The sequence below is a fragment of the Gordionus sp. m RMFG-2023 genome, chromosome 5 (assembly GCF_954871325.1).
Source record: "Gordionus sp. m RMFG-2023 chromosome 5, tfGorSpeb1-WG-v2, whole genome shotgun sequence".
Classification (NCBI taxonomy): Eukaryota; Metazoa; Nematomorpha; class Gordioida; order Chordodea; family Parachordodidae; genus Gordionus; species Gordionus sp. m RMFG-2023.
The window spans coordinates 24,845,272-24,859,251 of NC_088779.1; the positions used below are offsets into that span (position 1 = coordinate 24,845,272).

The following is a 13,980-nucleotide window of genomic DNA, read 5'->3' on the forward strand; positions in this document are numbered from 1 at the left end:
ATAAATATGGGGAATCACGTAATTTTAAATCATTTATCGAGGGAGATTTAGAACATTTCGATTTACCCTGTGCGTAGAGTGCGTACCTCTATGAATTTCAGATGATTTTCGCCATAAACTTTAGTGGCGGAAAAGTTGTTTGAAATTCACATAAAAAAATTTTGTGCAGCATGTGTGGTTTGCCCACAATAAAGGGCTCCTCACCTTTTTAACTTTTCACCCAACTTAATTTATTTCCAGTATGATGGAAATGAGGAATAACTAGCATAGCTCTGTTGAATTCAATGATAGGAGAGCAAGAGCGCTATAAATTACTTATTACCTTTATTTTGTTTGATGCATGGAATAATCAAAAATTAACTATCTTTTTGTTTTTCTATATATTTGAAAAATTAATTGTTAATATATTATGATCTAAACACTTTTTAATTATAGAATGAGGGGTTTTAGATAAAATTCAAAATAATGATAGATAATATTGGAGTCAGATAAATTAAAGTCATTTATTTCATATATCAAACCAAATTGCAGTATTTAATGTAAATCAAATTTTATTTAAAATATATCCAGTGAGATCTAAAAACGTATTTTTTTAAAAAAAGTTATGTTCCAGAAAGCTTATTTTTTATTTTTTAAAAGAGTTTTTTAATATTATAAATAATATAATTTGAATTTTTATAGTCAAAAAAATAAATAATTGATTGCGAGGATTAGTTTGTTGTGCAAGCAAAATTTAATCAGTAATTTTAAAAAAAAATACTTGTGCCAAATATTGCTATCATTTCCCTTTTTAAAGTAAAAAAATTATCTATTTAATTACTTTTATTTCAAATAGGCAACATTAAACTTATTTACAGATTAAATTTTGAAATATTAGTATAAATACATAATATTATTTAAGATAATACAAAAGGTTAAATAACTCTTCTATTTAAATATTAAATAATATCTATAATCACAATATATCATCCATTGCATTTTGGTAATAATTTTATCATATATAACTTTATAAAACATTGGGTGAAAATATATTTGTAGGTTCTTGTGATTGAGTTTTTGGTGTTGTCATTTTATTTTTAAAACTGGAGGAAAAAAACTATTTTATAGAGTAGAAGAAAATTAATTTATTATTTAATTTTTTACATTTCCAATCATCTTTGAATAGAAAAAATTTGAAAAGGTTGTTTTAATTTCCGAATTATCTCCCATTTTACACCTGATATATCCATATAAATTTGCACCATTAAGTAAGATACCAAGACTAACAATTAGCTTTAAATGTGTTAGAATTAAATTTAATATTAAAATTATTTACCATCCATTTAAATTTCAGTGTAAAGAGTGCTATGAAAAATAAAAGTATCCATATTAAAGGACTTAACATTAATCCTATCCAAAATATTTGTGATTCCACTAAAGTTGTAAATATGTAATTCATATTTTGAGGATTTGACTGTATAATAGTATTTAAGATAGTATGTAATAATAATTTTACTTTTCTTGATTCAAAAATCCAATGATTTTCACCATTTTCATCTACAAAATTCCACCATCTAAGACCAACTAATAATCTTCCTAAATAATTACCTGCAAAATGCAACTTATTTTTAAGTAACCTGTTATATTTTTAACAGTCCAAAAATCCAATGCAAGCAGTACTAGTATTATAATAAAGCTAATAATAAAGCTATTGGTCAACCATGCACAAATAAAATATATTATTATGGATAAATAACGGAAAAAAAGATGAAATATTGCAGCAATTGGATATCTATTAAAAAATAAATTACGATTAAACATGATAAATCAAGCTTTATCTTATTCGGATTAATTAAAGTTTGCTCTTCCCCAAAATTTATCACGATATTTTCATTTCGCATATTCGTTTACAAATAGATGGTAAAAGACAAAAGGCCGAATATATCAAAAGAGCACTTAATATTACTTATGGCTCTTAAGATTTATTTTATAATAGAAAATTATGAATAATATTTATTTATAACTTAAAGAAATATAATCATTTATGATATTATAATTCAATAATAAATTAATTATAGTATTTAATAACATATGAGAGTTTGACATTTTGTCTGAAAATCAACTCTAGGCTAAGACACATCTAAAAACACATGGCTGAATTTTGAGTGGAACGCAATCATGATACTACGATCGATATTTTTATTTCTTTATGATATATTGAAATCACCGAAGGATAAATATGTATATTATACTTATAATATCAATATTTTTTTAATTTTTAATTATGTCTAATAATTATATATTTATTTGATATTATAGTTACGCATTTGCTTTGCTTGGCTAGTATGTCACTCAATTATAATGTTTTATGTAGCTTCTATTGCTCACCACACAAACTCCTTAAGTATCATAAGTTATTATTATCTTTTTTTACAGTTTATTATAGGCCTAAAAACTTATGGACATTTGATATTTTTTGATATTATGAGGTTTCTTTAATATTTTAATAAAAATAATTAAATATACACTTTAGAATAATTACTTTATTGGTATCAGGATGGTGCAGAAAACAAAAATCAAGTTTATCTTACACATATGGGTATTTTTAATATAAAAAATATATTTACTATATTGATAATAGATATGACAGATATGAGATTGTATCTGTATTTGTAACTGTCATATTAACACAGTTTGCATCATTTTTTACTTTAAAGGATTGCTTTGAACGGTTTATAAGTCTATTTGAAGATTCGCCACATTCTGCTCATGATTCACATTCATCCTTTTTGGATATTAAAGACAATCGATTTAATATATGTTTATTATTTGGATTTTTATCTCAACTTATAGTGACTTATGGGTTAAGGTTTTTCCATTCAAGTAATCGTAATCCTTTTGACAAAACAATATCTTTTTGTGGAACAAATCACCTACAATTACAATTAATTGATATATATCAAAAGTTAGTTAGTTTTTTATTTTTATATGAAATTATAATTATTCATTTAAAATTAACTTTTTTGTATAAAATTATATATATATAGATAACAGCCCAATTATTAATTTTGAAATTATTTATGTCAGATAATAATAAAAAGTTTATTTAAATTTGACATCTATTTTTTAAAATCATTTAAGTGAGATAATCATAACTATGTATTATACTATAGCCTTCCAACTTTTCACATTTTTACCCTAAAATCCTCTGTAGAAAAAATTTTTAAAGTACAAAAATTATTACTATGAGAGATCATAGATTTTATCTTATCAATCAATATATATTTCAGAGACCTGCCAGCCTGGAGTTTGTGCCATATTTTAATTTTCTTATAATACTTAGGCCAGGCCTGATTAAACAAAATACTCGGGGTGGGTCATATATTTTAAATACCATTATTATTAGCTATAAAAATTAAAAATAAATAAAATATATTAAAAAATCTGGGCTGGGCCTAAAAATATAAAACCCCAGCAGGGTAAAAAAAAATCCAGGCCAGGCCATACAATTGATACCTCTTTAAGTCTCTGATCACACAAAATCCAAATTAATAATTACACAGAATTTTATTATTATTATTATATTTATTAAAAATATCAAAGATCTGCAAGTAGTACCTTTGCATGGCCAGGCCCAAATTTTGGCTCAACCCAGATTTTTTAAAATATTATATTTTTAATTTTTAGTTATTTATTGCGATTTAAAGTATTTGGCCTTATAATATTTAGTCCTACCCAGGTATTTTTTAAAAATTTTTTTAGGCCCAGTCTGGCTTGGGTTATTTTTTTAAAAAAAATTAAAACGAGCCAGGCTTAGGTTTGGGTCTGCTGGTATCTGGTTTATAATTTTTTTTATTATATCATACTAACCAAAATTAGCTATGAATTAATTTTAAATACTGACTTATGCATAATAAAATCATTATAATTTTTATTGCCATGTTAAAAATCCTTTTTTTATTTTTAAATTTATTTATTTATTTTCTTGTCTTTATTTTTTGTTGTTCCTATATTTGTTTAAGCCTTTTTTAATATCTGCCATTTCTTTAATTCTCTATTTCTATTTTTTGTCATTTCTATTTATCACTTTTTCACTATATTTAATTGCAATCATGAGAAATAAATTTGTCTTGTCCTAGATTTAAAAATTGGCCATATCCAATTTACTGAGCCTGCAAATCTTGTTTACAGGTGAATGCAAACTTAGTAGGATTTAAAAGACAAAAAATAATTATTAAAAATGAGGGGAAAAAAATTGAATTGAAGATGATTTAAGAATGACATAAAATTAAAGAGATTAGAAAATAAATTGATGATAACCAATTAATTTAATGACAATTCATTATCAGAGACCTGCATACCCTGAATTTTTTTTAAAAAAAATATCCAGGCCAGGCCATATATTTTACCAAATATTTGAAATCGTCATTATTAGCTATAAAAATAAATATAATATTTTTTAGAAAACCTGGGCTGAGCCTAAAAAATATTTGATAAAAAATCCGGGCCATGCCATGCAAATAGTACCTCTGCAGGTCTCTGATTAATTATTATTAATTGAAACTTTTCCGATTATGATCATACTTTTTCCATTTTTAATCAAACCTTTTTCCTTTTTTGAATAATATAGTTAGGCACCTGAATCAAAGACCCATTTGCAAAAGAATGTCAACACTTTATAAATACTAATTTACATATAACATTCATTTTTAACCTTTTTTTTTAATGAAAAAGCATATGCAATTATTTACCAAGTTTTATGCAAAAGTATGTATCACCACACATAATTTTAAATCGACAAACAGGAGTGCTTTACAAAGAAAACAGCAAAGATAATCCCAATAGCACTTTTAACATAAACGACCCTTTCAACATTCTCAATTCTCTTTCCGCCATTACCCTTTACGTGATCTTCAAATTTTGTTATTCACATCCTTCACAAATGGTATTCCTTAAACCATTAGGTCCCGAGGAAACTTTAACTACCATTCCTTTGTCTGTAACCCCGCACAGAATTAACATAAATAATTCTATAATGGATCTTATATGTTGCACGTTCATATTATTGGCTATTTTTATAACATTATTCCCAATCGCTAAAAGTACGGCCAAAATATTATTACAAACTTTGTGCCCCGATTATACCATAGGACAACTGGATAGATGCCTCCGGGAAGCGTCCATTTTGGATGGCGTCTTGGAGTTAACCAACGAGCACTTTTGGGTGCTTTCGTTTGGGCATACGGTATTTTTTAAATGAAATTTTAAAAAAAAATTATGGCTACGTTTAAATTTTTTAAATTATGTTTTAGAAAAATTTATCATTTACTTATTCCGTAATATTTAACTTGCCCCATAAATAGGTAGGAACGGTCAAGGTAAGATGCAAAAGAGACGCTGACGAGCAATTGGTAGCGGCACATGTCACTGACAAATTGTCTCCTATGGTAACGGATTTAACTGTCGAAATTGTCAAGGATTCTTATGCTCGCAGAAATTTCTAAATTATACATGTATTATTTCTCATTCATAACTCCAAATTCAGTTAGCATGAATTTTCGGTGAAGTATACAAAATATGTATGCTTTATTTTTATAAATTTGGCCGTAAATTCGCGCTAAATATGAATGCAGGGTTCTTTTTTTAAATTCAGTCTTAATATTTTCTCTTATTGGGTTGGTATCATGGTATATAAAAACAAATTTTCCTTGTTATAATTATGTTAAATATGTGCATTATATACCTATAAAATTTATTTGTGTGTACATAATGTAATAAATTAATTATTAAAATATAAAGTTGGCATTTTATACAATAGTGATATATTTATAAATCATATGCCATAATATAAATTGCATTAATTTTATATTAATAAACTATAAAAATATATTATGGTTTTCGATAGATTTCATTGTTGATTATCATATAAAATTATGAATTGTAATTTTTAGATGTTGCTAGCCACTTTTGAATATATTGTTGTTCAATGAGTCTTGCATTTATTACAGATACTGGGTCTAATGGATTTGGCTCCCTTAGATCTAAATGATGAGCCCCTTCTGGTATAACTATTGATATGATATCCTTGTGAGTGTCATTTTCATATATACCTCCACCTAAAATTAAACATATGCGTTGAATATTAACCCTTGAGAACATTCAAGGGGACACAATAGTGTTTTAAAAAATGTATTTAAATCTTTCAATATTATGATATGGATTTTTCAGTAACTTAATAATTTTGGCTAAACAATATATATTCAAAATTTTGTTTACTTTTGACAAGTGTTTAATCAATTTTGATCAACTCAAAAAAAATTTAATTTATAATTTCAATGTAAATAAGAATTTTGGGATTAAAAATCATTTTAATTTGTTATTAATAATAAGATAAAATAAAAATTAATATTTATTTTATGTAAAATACTTTTTAAATACAATGAAGCCTATTTAATTTGGGATCATAATTCAGGAGACTAGCTAATTTGACCAAAAACTTCTAATAGAAAATGTCCTGATAAATTGGGCAGTTGACTACTATCTAAAGAGGGCGGATTTTTAATTTTTTTTCTTATTATCAAAAGACTTACATAAAATGGACATTTATTGTTATATTATTGCATTCATTCATTTATATTATAAAATTTTATCATCTTTTTAAAACTATTCATGTTAAATAACAAAATTATTAAGAGATTATTTAATTTCTAAATCATCGTACTCAAAGAGTGCTAAAAGATTTAATATTTATAGAGGAACTGTTCACATTATTTATAAATCTAAAGATGGCATCATCGAATCCTATCAAATAAAACTTTGTACCAAATAAACAAGCAAAGATAACATCTTATTTTTTCATAAATTGATTTTTTTTTTATTCTTATTTATTGGGATTATACTTACGTTGATAGTTTTGAACCATCCTTCAGCCTTAATTCTTTGGTTAGAGCGGAGATTAAGAAAATTAATAAATGTATAATAAACATTCCTAATATAACTTTAATCTCCGTTGTTTCTAATCTATCAGTGTTTTTGGATCCAGACCCCAAGATTTTTAAAGCACTCAGAACCTTGGATGGTTTTTACCTACTGTCATATATATCTATTCTTTGGGGGGAAGCTAATTTTGTGCATTCATTGTTACATTTTTTTGTTATTTTGTCAAGTCATAATTATAAAAATTAATATTTTTATGATTAGAGTAGATTATTAATAAATTTATATTTATTTTTCAAAATTTACAAGATATAAAAGACATAAAAAAGTTAAAATCATTATAATTTTTTCTTGGTTTAAAATCAATTATACTAGTAAATGTTTTTAAATTGAGATTCCGAATCCCCATATGACATATATTTAATTTTATTTTATATGAGTTCAGACGCGTGATCAGGAATTTTCATAAAAAGAGGGAGGGGGGGGGGGTTTATATTAAAATGATTGGAGCCAAAATTTATTAGAATTAATCACCATATAAAATTTGTTAGAACCAATCATATTTGAAAATATGATAATTTTGAACACGAATAATAAAGTAATAGAAAATATGAAATATTTATGAGCGAATACAAAACTATTAAAAAATATTATAAACCAGTATGTATATCACAGTAAAATCGAAAATTTAATCTTCTTTGCGATTGCGCCAATTATAATTTGTTACGTATTGAATTAAAATTGAGTGTATTTTAATTAAACCTAGTCCATTCAATCAATTTTTAGATGTAGTACTTTTGAGATAAATTTTTATTCTTTCTAACAAAGAAAAGGTCCTCTCATTTGTGGTTGTTAATTAATATAATTGTCAAAATAAAATATATAGTAATTTTAATATATTTGGAAAAACTCATAAAATATATTCTTGGATGATTATCTACAAAAATTAATCTTTCATATCAGGATTAAACTCTAAAATTAATTGACCTTCAGATACTATTATAATAAAATTTAACTAAATATTTAATTCAATATCAAGATTTAATATATCCTCAGATTAGAGGAAGTTATAAGATATAGTATTTGAAAATTGGATGGAACTTTGATGATTCATAATCGTTCATTGATTTGAGTCAAAAATGTATCCAAAAGTGGAATACGAACTCCTCAATTTAATCCAACTTAATATTAGAAAGATTTGTTGTTGGTGAAAGTTGAGGCTGTGAAAATCATATAATTTCACTTTTGCCTCAACAATCACATAAATCTCGAGAAATTCTTGGTCCATATTATTGCTTAGTTTTTTAATTGTAATATAATAATATTTGCTTTTCATAAATTCCGTCAAATCCATTTGAAAAATATTGCAATGTAATATATAAATTATTAATATATCAATGAATAAAATCGGATGTCTTATTGAATCTAATAATGTATAAGTTTCAGGTGGAATGTATGTTTCAGGCCATGATATTTCTCAGGGGCACTTGTAATGGGCTCTTATATATATTTAAAAAATACTGAACACGCTTGATGTTAAAGGCATCATCTTGTTTGGCAGGCTTTTGCAGTTTCTTTCTTCCTGGACACAAGAAGTCTCAGAAATAATTATATTCAGCAAATTCGGTCTATTTAGAAATCTGAATATTTTATACAATCTAGAAATTTCATAATCATAGGTATTAGTAAATAAATTAAATATAATTTTATTTGAATGATAAAGGTTTAAAAAAATGAAAATAAATTTTAAATTTTTGTGAGATAAAATATTAATATATGTGCAGGGAATAAATATTTAAATTAATTTATTTCGAATAGAATATAACCTATTTGAAATATAATTTTGCAATTCACAATTTATAAAAACCTTTTATTTTATTTATATTCTTTTAAAAAAAATTTGATACCAACCATGCACCTATATAAGTTAATTTATATATACATAATTTTACTCATGATTTTGAAAAATAAATAAAAATTTGAAATGGTTGAACATAATCTCAGTTTAAGTTAAACTAAGAATATAACAGATGTTAAAATAATTGTTAAAGTAAAATAAGTCTTGATAAATTAGGATATGTCTAAGTACAAATCTTGGTCCCAATGGTGCCCAAATTAAACAGGTTTTATTTATATAACTTTTATAAATTATTAGATCAAATTTTAAAATAATTATTATATTATAAAGATAGATTATATCTTAATATATTTTTTATAAATATTCTGATATAAACCAATGACTGAGATATAGCAGTTTAAAATTTGGGTCCATATTCACCCCATTATTTTTTATTTCCCAAGGGTTAATAAAAAAAACATATAAATATTAATATTAGTTAACCTGACCAAGGATCTAGCAGTCCATTTGAAAATATGATGTTACTCGATGCAATAATAGAGATATTTTGATTTTTATCTTTTGAACCAGCATAATACAATGATAACCAATATGGTCTAGGTATGATCCCAAATGCTGATTGGCAATTTAATGAATAGGCTGTAAAATTCCATATTGATGGTTCAAACATGCTACTACTATCCATTAAATTATGATTTATATTTGATTTTGAGGAACAAAAGGGCATAACCATTTCTTCACAACTTTGATAAAGCCAATTGTTATAACCTAAAGCAGGTGATGCCTGAAATTCATTAAGCTTAAAAAGTTGCCCAATTTTTAAATTTGGTTTTCCCAAAAAAATTTTTTTGAACAAATTAAAAGAATCATTGGAAGTATCAGAATTGATTAAATTGCATTTAGTTGAGCCAGTGTAGTTTGAATATATTGATATAGCTTGATAAAGTGCCTTTAATAATAATATATCTGTATTGTTGCTTATTAAATCATAACCATTGTAAGATTTATTTAAAAATTTGCATGCCTCTTTAACAGGCCAAGCTGGCATGGATCCTAAAAAGTTAGCAGGGTATGGATAATTCGCCATTGTCATTGAAATGAATGCATCTTGGATCCATGATTTAAATATTTCCTTATCATAAAAATTAAGTTGTGAAATGTTACAGATTTCAAAAATATTTTTTATGATAGCTAATTTTTTAGTGTCATTGAATTTAAAATAATTATTAATTATTTCCCAAGATTTTTTAATATTATTAAAACAGTAATCAGACTCATTTTTAAAATTTTGACTAACAATTTTAACAAAAGTATCACAAGGTGACATTTGATAAAAGTATAATAGTGGAGCTGATGCAGCTATTGATCCTGTAACTAAATTTGGAAATTTCATTCGAATCCATGCTGCAAGCATGCCTCCATATGACCCACCAAAACATATGACTTTTAAATTCTCATTTTTCATCACATCCTCTTTATAATAATGAATTAAAAGGGCAAAATCATTTAAAGCGTGTTCTGATGTAAGATAGATCATATTTTCTTTTATAAATGAATTGTTGGGTCCAAAGGGCAAAGATTTACCATAATATCTATGTTCAGCATATATCAAGAGAGCTTTGAATTTGTAAGTAAGGTCCCATATAAAGCGTGTATTATCTGAAAATAATTCAATATCACCTTCATTACCAGTATATAAAAATAAAGGTCCCTCTTTGTTGTCCCAGTATTCATCATTAATTAAATATCTTAAATTGAATTTTTGATTGTTAGTGTAATTAAAATGATCAACATATGTCTGAAAATATTCTTCATGAAATTTTAAATAAACAGCGTTCATAACAATTATTTTTAGAATTATAATCAATGATAAAACCCATTGAAAAGCAAATTTTTTAAAAAACATGTGCGAATAAATATTTGAGCAATTTATCGAAATAATGCCATTCATTATTTATCTGGTATTAAAAAAAAGACGATGTTAATAATTATAAGAGTTTTTAAAGTCTAAATACTTGTATTTATATATATGAAATGGTGTATCGAAGTATAAAAATGTAATTATCTGTATGTAAATATACTTCGATACAAAAATTTGAATCTCTGCTTAGACCTCTATAGGCTTAGTAAAAAGGAGTGGGGTAAAAAATTAGCCTATACCCGAGAACTACAGTATAATTTAATTACTTTAACGGTGGGTGATGGCTGATTTTAAGTTTAAATTTTTTAATGTAAGTTTTGATGATTACTATCACTATTGAGATTTAATGTTCATAGAATCTGTAAATAAATATGATTAAAATAAAAAATCTATAAATCCCTTTTAAGGAAGTAACATTCATTAACTATAATGTAGATAAGTACATCTTTTTTTACACATATCTTTAAATTGGAATAGTTACATTTGATCTATTTTAACTTTGTTGTGTATATCAGATAGATCTAAAAGACCACACAATTTAGTTATTGAACATTTCATTCCACTCTTGATTGTATATATCTACATTATAGAATATCTTTATTCTTTATAAGGATTAAGAGACATGCAATTTTATATTGAAAATTTTTTATTCCACTCAGTAAGTAAAAATAACCATACAATTAGATTTATTATTATATTCTACGCTTCCTTTTGCAATTATAAGTTTACTTACACATATACCTTCTAAACTGGAATGGTTACATTTGATCTATTTTAAATTGTTGAGTACACTCAATAAGTATAAAATAACCATACAATTAGATTTATTATAATATTCTACGCTTCCTTTTGCAATTATAAGTTTACTTACACATATACCTTCTAAACTGGAATGGTTACATTTGATCTATTTTAAATTGTTGAGTATATCATATCCAAAGTTAAGTGAAGGGTCACACAATTAGATATATTGAATTCCTTATTCTTGTAAATATAAAAACCAAGATCACACAATTAGGTTATTGAAAATTTTATTCCACTCTTGATTGTATATATCTACATCCTTTTGCAATTTATAAGAGCAAAGGATCATCCAATTTTATACTAAATATTTTTATCCCACTCAATTCCCTTTGAAGCTGAAATGGTTACATTAAATTGAACATAGACTATGATTACTGTATTGTATGGGTTGAATCATTAATAAAAAAATAACACTATATCTACTGTTCAGACAATGAAAATTTGAAAAATCTTAAGTTTTGAATATCGGGGGGGGGGGGGGGGGCTTAACTTTACTCTATAATATAAGGTTTAAAATTTGATTTCCGAAATAAATAATAAAGATAAAGCATAATTTGAGGCATCATTAGGAAGAGAAAAAAATTCTCTACCGTTGTACGTTAAAAAAATTTTTTTAAAAAAATAAATTTTGAGTGTTTTTTATTTTTGGCGCCATATCTTTAACGGTCAATAGATGGGAAACGGTAATAGTACAAATCGAGTTTGAAACGGTACAAATCAATCCCGTTTTAAAAATTTGAATAATCTCAAATTTTGAATATCGGGGGGGGGGGGGGCTAACTTCACGCTAATGGTTTAAAATTTGATTTCCGAAATAAATAATGAAGATAAAGCTTAATTTGAGGCATCATATGGAAGAGAAAAAAATTCTCTACCGTTGTACGTTAAAAAAATTTTAAAAAAAAATAAATTTTGAGTGTTTTTTATTTTTTGCGCCATATTTTCAACGGTCAATAGCTGGAAAACGGTGATGGTACAAATCGAACTGAAAACAGTACAAATCGGTACAAATCATTCTCTATCGACCTATTCACTTTTTATTTTTAAGTTCAGAAGTTGGGGGGCGGTCGTGAAGTTGGCCCCCCATTTTGTTCTTTGAATATAACAAAAACGGTGATGGTACAAATCGAACTGAAAACGATACAAATCGGGTACTAATCACACCAACTGATAAACCATTGAAAATCAAAAATTGTGGGGCCAACTTCAAGGACCTTTAAAAACGTTAAAACTTTTTAAAAAATTTAGAGAGAAATTAAAAAATTGCGGTAGATTTTTGCGGGAGATTCAATTGCGGTCGTTTTGCGTAAGAGAGATGTCTGCGTGTAAACTAAAAAATTGCGGGATCCTCCTGCTGATGGGGGGAGACATGGCAATTCTATACTGGATTTATAAAAATATTTTTATTTTTATAGTTTATAGATAGGCCAATATGAAATTTAAAATTTTTAAATAATTAAAATCAAATTATTAATTAAAATGATAATTCTAGTGTTCTATACACGGGTATGACTAAATACTGCCTTGCTAAACTGTCTTGCTAAATTGTCTTGCTAAAAAGCAATTAATCATAATCAGAGTTGGGCAGTACCGCGAATACTTGTATCTAAGATTCAAGATACAAGATCCTTTTGTATCTTGTACTCAGTATCTTATTGACATTTTTAATAAGATACTAGTATCTGTATCTAAGATCCTTTATTTTGAAAAGAATCTTGTATCTTTTTCATTTTCTTTAAAAAGATACAGATACAGATTCTTTTTAATATTCATATTATAAAACATTTACATATCATACAATGTAACTTTATCGTGAAATCTTGTATTATTTTCTTTATTTTTTCCCGCTATATTTTAAATATATTTATAACCAAAATTATTGAAAATTTTACAGGTCATAAAGATAGATAGTTTAAAAATAACAACACCAAAACTAAATAAGTAAAGGATATATTTTATATGTAATATTTTTTTAATTTGTAGAATGTTTAACATTCATGCGAATCTTAAAATTCTAAATGGAAAATTTTATAAAGTAATTTATGTGAAAAAGGACAAGGTTCAAGCTGAATGTCAAAATTGCACAAGTAAAAATGTTATTAAAGGTTCAACAAACTCCTCTACAAACTTTGTTAAACATATTAAAGTATATATTACATTTTTATTTTATAATTATTAACCTAATAATACCTATACTTAAGTTCCTCTTAGATAATTGTTATTAAAATTTTTTATAGGATGGCTGATTGTCAAATTAAAATCATTTTGGATATATATTTTTTATGGTGTACCGATACCACTTTTTAGGGATCGATCCGATAATCCCGATATTAAATTGATATCGGCCGATTACCGATCCGATATTATATCTAATTTTGTATTCCGTAAAAATACCAACGGTTTTAATAATATACTTTTTATTAGTATAACATCTATAATTTAACTTACCATAACTTATTTCATTTAAATATATTATAATGAT

The 13,980-nt window shown here is 25.4% G+C and overlaps 3 protein-coding genes across 4 annotated transcripts; 1 reads left to right on the forward strand and 2 right to left on the reverse strand.

Annotated features, from left to right (window-relative positions):
* Positions 1-590: 590 nt before the first annotated feature.
* On the reverse strand, positions 591-1,912 carry LOC135929695 (Golgi apparatus membrane protein TVP23 homolog A-like). Of its 2 annotated transcripts, XM_065466400.1 has the most exons (6): positions 1,813-1,912; positions 1,617-1,771; positions 1,496-1,575; positions 1,316-1,453; positions 1,144-1,272; positions 592-1,096 (listed from the first exon to the last, which is right to left on the reverse strand). In XM_065466400.1, exons 1-6 carry the CDS (start codon positions 1,878-1,880, stop codon positions 1,007-1,009), a joined length of 660 nt encoding a protein of 219 aa, XP_065322472.1. In that variant the 5' UTR covers positions 1,881-1,912; the 3' UTR covers positions 592-1,006. The 2 variants fall into 2 exon arrangements, with proteins under 2 accessions (XP_065322471.1, XP_065322472.1); XM_065466399.1 differs by having other exon boundaries at positions 591-1,096; positions 1,316-1,575.
* A 189-nt stretch (positions 1,913-2,101) lies between these two features.
* On the forward strand, positions 2,102-5,679 carry LOC135929482 (zinc transporter 6-like). Its single transcript, XM_065466086.1, has 7 exons — positions 2,102-2,220; positions 2,299-2,383; positions 2,426-2,468; positions 2,513-2,578; positions 2,621-2,944; positions 4,714-5,224; positions 5,343-5,679. The coding sequence occupies exons 1-7, from the start codon at positions 2,158-2,160 to the stop codon at positions 5,481-5,483; spliced, it is 1,233 nt and encodes a 410-aa protein (XP_065322158.1). The 5' UTR covers positions 2,102-2,157; the 3' UTR covers positions 5,484-5,679.
* Positions 5,680-5,745: 66 nt separating this feature from the next.
* LOC135929481 (lysosomal Pro-X carboxypeptidase-like) lies at positions 5,746-10,620 on the reverse strand. Its single transcript, XM_065466085.1, has 2 exons — positions 9,257-10,620; positions 5,746-6,095 (listed from the first exon to the last, which is right to left on the reverse strand). The coding sequence occupies exons 1-2, from the start codon at positions 10,611-10,613 to the stop codon at positions 5,911-5,913; spliced, it is 1,542 nt and encodes a 513-aa protein (XP_065322157.1). The 5' UTR covers positions 10,614-10,620; the 3' UTR covers positions 5,746-5,910.
* Between the last annotated feature and the right edge of the window lie 3,360 nt (positions 10,621-13,980).

Bases quoted from the DNA above. Each gene is read 5' to 3' on its own strand.
- LOC135929695 (XM_065466399.1), bottom strand. From the start codon at position 1,880: ATGCGAAATGAAAATATCGTGATAAATTTTGGGGAAGAGCAAACTTTA. The intron at 1,576-1,616 runs GTTACTTAAAAA...GTAATTATTTAG, and splicing joins GACTGTTAAAAATATAACAG to GAAGATTATTAGTTGGTCTT. The intron at 1,097-1,143 runs GTAAAAAATTAA...TCTATAAAATAG, and splicing joins ATTCAAAGATGATTGGAAAT to TTTTTTTCCTCCAGTTTTAA.
- LOC135929482 (XM_065466086.1), top strand. From the start codon at position 2,158: ATGATACTACGATCGATATTTTTATTTCTTTATGATATATTGAAATCA. The intron at 2,469-2,512 runs GTTTCTTTAATA...TATACACTTTAG, and splicing joins ATATTTTTTGATATTATGAG to AATAATTACTTTATTGGTAT. The intron at 2,579-2,620 runs GTATTTTTAATA...TATTGATAATAG, and splicing joins AGTTTATCTTACACATATGG to ATATGACAGATATGAGATTG.
- LOC135929481 (XM_065466085.1), bottom strand. From the start codon at position 10,613: ATGAACGCTGTTTATTTAAAATTTCATGAAGAATATTTTCAGACATAT. The intron at 6,096-9,256 runs GTTAACTAATAT...GTTTAATTTTAG, and splicing joins ACTGCTAGATCCTTGGTCAG to GTGGAGGTATATATGAAAAT.